This window comes from Orycteropus afer, unplaced genomic scaffold (assembly GCF_000298275.1).
Source record: "Orycteropus afer afer isolate SDZICR_OR568_19922 unplaced genomic scaffold, OryAfe1.0 scaffold00309, whole genome shotgun sequence".
Taxonomy (NCBI): domain Eukaryota; kingdom Metazoa; phylum Chordata; class Mammalia; order Tubulidentata; family Orycteropodidae; genus Orycteropus; species Orycteropus afer.
Window position 1 is genome coordinate 1,756,963 of NW_006921896.1, and position 6,000 is coordinate 1,762,962.

The following is a 6,000-nucleotide window of genomic DNA, read 5'->3' on the forward strand; positions in this document are numbered from 1 at the left end:
CACTCCTCAGAAGGAAAGTTGGGCAATCTACTTCCATAGTGATACTGCCTCTCGGAAACCCAAGGTGAGGTCACTATGAGCGGGGCTGCCTCCACAGCACATAACAACAAGAAGCCATAAAATATGAATAATACCTAACAAAAACATTATCAGGCACAATTACCCTAGGATGTTTTCAGATGTCTCTATTAAAGGCAGGATAAAAGTCAATGTTCAATTTTATTCAAGAAGCATATAATAAACTTACTTTACTAGTTGTTTTTTTTTTTTTTTTTTTAATTATAGACTAGAATTAGTTTTTACCTGCATACTATCTGAATTTTCTTTCTTAAAGAATGGAATTGTCTGCTGTTAAATATTTCTTACCATTCCTGCTGGTCAACCAACGATTTATTTTGTTACAGAATATGGAAAGTCTCGATTCTACACAATCTCATGAGAGGACCGGACCTGAGGATGTTGAACCGATGTCTGATGAAAGGTAGTTTTAGAATTTTCTCACTTTTTTGGAAGATTATGAAAAGATTTGTGTTTCACTTTATGTAGTGTCTGTTATGACAACTAAAAAGAATAGAGTTAAAAGACAGTATTTTGTAGCAGGGAAAATGATCAGAACAGAACATCTGCCATGGTACCATTAAAGGCAAATAACTATATTTTTACTTTCTTGTGTTTCTGGTTTTGTTTTAATTTGATGAATTTTTTACTTTGTTTTTAAATTTTATAAGAATTTTGTTTAGAGCTATTTGGCCCATTTTTAAAACAAATGAAATCATAGTATCTGTGGATTAAAAAAAATGTTATAAGACAAACTGACATTTTGTAATACTTTGTTGTTGTTGCTGTTGTTGATAGCAAAGAAAATGAACAAGATGGTGGACATGCCCAGCAGTTTGAGGTGAGTAGCTAACAAATGAAATTGTGACTTTAACTGGTTTGTTCATACATTATTGATTATTATTATCCCTGAATAAGGGTTAATGAGATAAAGGAATGTGATTCCTAGAGATTAAAGATTCCTTGAAAGACTATAAGAACTCCACTATTTTTGGGAGCTCTGGTAGCATAGTGGCTAAGACACTTGCCTGCTAACCAGACGGCTGGCGGTTCAAACCCACCAGCCACTCCTCGGAAGGAAGGTTGGGCAATCCTACTTCCGTAGTGATACTGCCTCGGAAACCCAAGGAGGGGTCTCTATGAGTCGGGTTTGACTTGATGGCACATAACAACAACAACAATTTTGCTTTTTAAATTATTTTATTTTGATTGTGAAGATAAACTTTAATAGAATGGAGATTTTCCATGACTTGATGCATTTTTAAAATGATTGTAATAAATAGGTTATAAGTTGTAGTGGATTCATCACAGACAATCTAAGTAACTTTCAAATTGACAAATTCAGTTTGAATTATTTAATCTGAATAAGTTTTGTGTTTCATTTTAAGTAAAGAATGGAGAATAAGTATCTAACTCCCATTTTTCTGCCTGTATCTTTCTCTTTCATGGCTTCCCTTCTGTCCTTTTAGCATGTCCTCCCCATGCTGACCCACAGGTTTTGTTTCCCCTGCTTCCAACTCTGGGTTTCATTTAGTGGGCCAGATCTCATTTTTCACTCGTGTGTATTTCATCAACTACTTCCAAATACTTCCAACTCCACCCTCAATCTTTTTATAAGTCTTCTTTTTGGCAAAAAACTTTTCTCAACCTGTTCTTGGATTTTGACTCTTGATAGATTATTTATAGAACCCTTCAACTAACCTGATAATTCTTTCCTTTTATTTGATTTTCTTTTCTAGAGCATTTTCTTGTGCTTTAGATGGAAGTGTACATAGCAAATTAGTTTTCCATTCAATAATTCATACACAGATTGTTCCATGAAATTGGTTGCAGTCATTGCAATGTGTCAGTGTGCTCCTTGAGTTCACCCTGACTTCCCCGTTTCCATTTATCTGGTTTCCTTGCCCCTCCCTGCCTCCTCATCTTTGTTTTTGGGCAAATATTTCTCTATTGGTCTTGTATACTTGATTCTCCAAAGAAGCACATTGCTCACAGGTATTACTGTTTATTTTATAGTCCACTCTATTATTTGTTCTGGTAGCATAGTCCCTAAGACATTTGACTGCTAACCAGAAGGCTGGCATTTCAAACCCACCAGCCACTCCTTGGAAGGAAGATGGAGCAATCTACTTCTGTAGTGATATTGCCTCAGAAACCCAAGGAGGGGTTGCTGAGTCGCACTTGACTCGACGGCAGTGAGGTTTTTCTTATTATTTGATTGAGGCGGCCTTGGAGTAGTTTCAGTTCCATGTTAGAAGGTTGACTTAGTCAGTAGTCTCAGGGGTTCCTTTAGTCTCTATCAGACCAGAAAGTAACCCAATGATTCTTAATCTTTGATGGGCACCTGATACAGCTTGGATCTAGTAACAGCTACAATCCCTGCCCTCTTGGAATTTTACGGTCTAGCAGGTTAAGAATTTGAAAGCTATGGATACTCTTCTTAGAAAAATGCCCATTCACAAGTTTTTGCATGAAATTGCTGGAGAGTTAATGGTCACTACCACTTTCTCAAGGCATGGACTCCTCATATTTTCCCTGTTCAGTCTTTTCATATATACTTATTCATTACCCCGGCAGCTAATAGGAGGGAAATGCTTCCTCTTTCTGACTTCATAGCTTCAGAGCCACTTCTTTTCTCTTATTTTCAACTCATTATACTTCTCTGAGACTCAGATAACAAGCTGACATTCTTTCTTTGTCTCTTCAGGTATCTTCTTAAGAATACAGTTTCCCCATGATAGTATTTTTTTTTCCTCCTGTTTTCATCCTTTCTCTACCATCTCCCTCTGCTCACAGCAAGAGCCTACTCATCATGTCATTGAACATTATTTTAAAGGAAATTGTTTCTCCAGCTTCTTGGAGAGGTCTTCTCAATTCTTTCATGTCTGTTATCTTTATGAGATAAAAGGGTGTAGAACAGTCTTTGTGGATGGACTTCATAACATTAACTCATAAATTCCAACTGGCACCCACACTAAATTCACACTGAACACAATTTGCCTTGATATTTTTGCCTTAACAACTCCTATAGAAGTGGGTGAATCATGGAGAAAGAATCTAAAACCCTTCTTCTATGTGCCAGGTCCTATTCTTAGATGTATAACCCACGTGCAGCTACCAATCAGTACCTCGCCCACTGTTGGCACTCATTAAGCATTCACTATTAATAATCATTGCCATCATAACAATTTCAGTTAGGAGATAAATAGGCTAGGGGCTGAAATCTAAACAAAACTCTCCATGTTACCTTTTTTTCACAACTGCACCAAAAGTACAAAAAGGCATCACTCTACAAAATTATCAGGATTGTGTTTCTACTCACAAAGCCATGTGTTTCTTTCACTAGTTTATTACTAAACTATTAATAGTAGTAAAAATAATAATAAACTAGTTTATTACTTGGACAGCGTATCATTCTTTTGTACATAGGGTCGCTATGAGTTGGAACTGACTTGATGGCACCTAACAACAATAACGGGAGCTCTGGTAGCGTAGTGCCTTAGGCACTTGACTGCTAACCAGAAGGCTGGCAGTTCAAACCCACCAGCCACTCCTTGGAAGGAAGATGGGACAATCTACTTCCATAATGATATTGCCTCGGAAACCCCAGGAGAGGTCGCTTTGAGTCGGGTCCGACTCAGTGGCACATAACAACAACAATAATAATGGGAGCTCTGGTAGCGTAGTGCCTAAAGCACTTGACTGCTAACCAGAAGGCTGGCAGTTCAAACCCACTAGCCTCTCATCGGAAGGAAAGTTGGACAGTCTACTTCAACAGTGATAATACCTCAGAAACCCAAAGTGGGGGTCACTATGAGTCGGGGCCAACTCAACGGCACATAACAACAACAACAACAACAACATTATTAATGAAGGACTGTGAAATGGCCTGTTTTTAAAGCTCTTTCCTATACACAGTTAAGTGTGTTACCAACTTAATGTTGAATATATTTTGAAACATTTAACTGCTAACCAAAAGATCAGTGGTTCTAACCCACCTGCCACTCCATTGGAGAAAGATGAGACAATCTGCTTCCATGAAGATTTACATCCTTGGAAACCCTATGGGACAGTTCTACTCTTTCCTATAGGGTTGCTATGAGTCGGAATCCACTCAATGGCAGTGGGTTTGGTTTTTTGGTTTAGCTTCAGATTGAGATTCCAAAATTTACATGCCCAGTATGAATGGGTGTGATAATGTTTCCAAATTCATTTTCCATTAACACTGATTTTGTCATCATTGATATTTTTATTTCAAATTTACCTTGGAAACTCTCATATTCATAAGGATAGTACAAGAATTGACAGCCATTGGAAATGGTAGTTTTCCTTTATTTTTTTGGCTAGTCTTTCCATTAGAATGAAGAACATAAACCTTCAACCTCAGAAATACTCCCTAGCCAGTTTGTTGTTTGTTGTTTGCCGTCGAGTCGGCCCCGACTCATAGAGACCCCTCCTTGGGTTTCCAAGGCAGTATCACTACGGAAGTAGGATTGCCCAACCTTCCTTCCGAGGAGTGGCTGGTGGGCACTATGCTACCAGAGAGAGCCCCTAGCCAGTAAGATGGAGGAATAGGCAGACAAGCAACACAAACCCTCTTCAATAAAGAAAAGAAAAACCAATGGACAGAGATGCAGAAGATAATCCTGGAGTCCTGAGCTTTGAAGGGAACTATGTGTTAAGTGGATTAGGCACCAACTAGTGGAAAAACCTGAACGAAAACAGTGGTTCAAAGACGATTGGAGCTGCGGATTGTCGGCTACTCTGACAGGACCAGCAACCTGAATATTTCCAAGTGGTGTTGGGACCTGAGAATTGACCTAAAGATCAGCCCTGGTCACCAAGAGCTGCAGGGATGACTGTGCTGGTAGCCTAAGACTAGGAAGGGAAACAGCAAGAAGGGAGACAACCTGAGCTATTGACTTTCTGCTATTTGGAGGGCGCAGCCATTTTGATTCTTTACACACAGCAACCATTTTGGATATTTAAAGTGAACAAGGGTGCAGCCATTTTGAATGTTTATAAGTGGCAGCCATTTTGGATATTTAAAGTGACCGAGGGTGTGGCCATTTTGGATATTTAAAGTGACCAAGTATGAAGCCATTTTGAATCTTTACAAGTAGCAACCATTTTGGATTTTAAAGTGATAGCATTCTCAATTGGATTCCAGGGACCTACGAATAGGCTCTGTTTGCCAAGGATGGCAGGGACATATGAAAGGCTGACAACAGGAAAGGAGACAGGTGGTGAGTGTATAAGTGCTGTCAACTAGCGAACAGAGGAGCACAACACAGTACCCTGCTTACGTAGATAACATACAAAGAAAACAAAAATCATGGGCAAGCCACTCCAACATACAATCACCAATTAAATATAAACACAAACATGTCACAATGCCTCGGAGGCAACAGAGCATCACAGTCAACACAAAGAAGCAGGATAAAGCAGTAGAAACAAGGGACCAGGGTACAGACCCAAAACACATCCCTGAGCAAGATGCAGCACTGAAACTCCCTGATAAGGAATTCAAAGGAATTATATTTAGGTATCTTCAACAAATTGAGGGACACATCATGGAAAACACAGACAAAGCCCTAGAAGAATTTTGGAAGAAAATACAGGAACAAAATGACAAAATAAATGAAAAATTAGAAATGATACAAATCCTACACACAGAAATCCAGAAGATTAATACTAAATTTTCAGAAATAGATAAGTCATTGAATGGGCAAAGGAGCATAATTGAATCGATGGAATCAGAATTAGGGATATTGAAGGCAAATACTTGAACACTTCTTTGGAAAGGGATAAATCAGAAAAAAACATCAAAACAAAATGAAGAAAAGCCTAAGGTTCTTGTGGGATACCATTAAAAGGAAAGCCTAGGTGTCATTGGAATTCCAGAACAGGAAGAGAAAAATGAAACCACTGAGAAAATTGTCC

The 6,000-nt window shown here is 38.6% G+C and overlaps 1 protein-coding gene across 1 annotated transcript in view; it reads left to right on the forward strand.

The window, feature by feature from the left end:
* Positions 1 to 6,000, forward strand: part of FAM13A (family with sequence similarity 13 member A) — a 235,272-nt gene that overhangs the window by 161,359 nt on the left and 67,913 nt on the right. The window contains exons 5-6 of the mRNA XM_042782411.1: positions 405 to 481; positions 856 to 898. Of these exons, the coding sequence (XP_042638345.1) occupies positions 405 to 481; positions 856 to 898 (120 nt within the window). The remainder of the gene's footprint in view (positions 1 to 404; positions 482 to 855; positions 899 to 6,000) is intronic.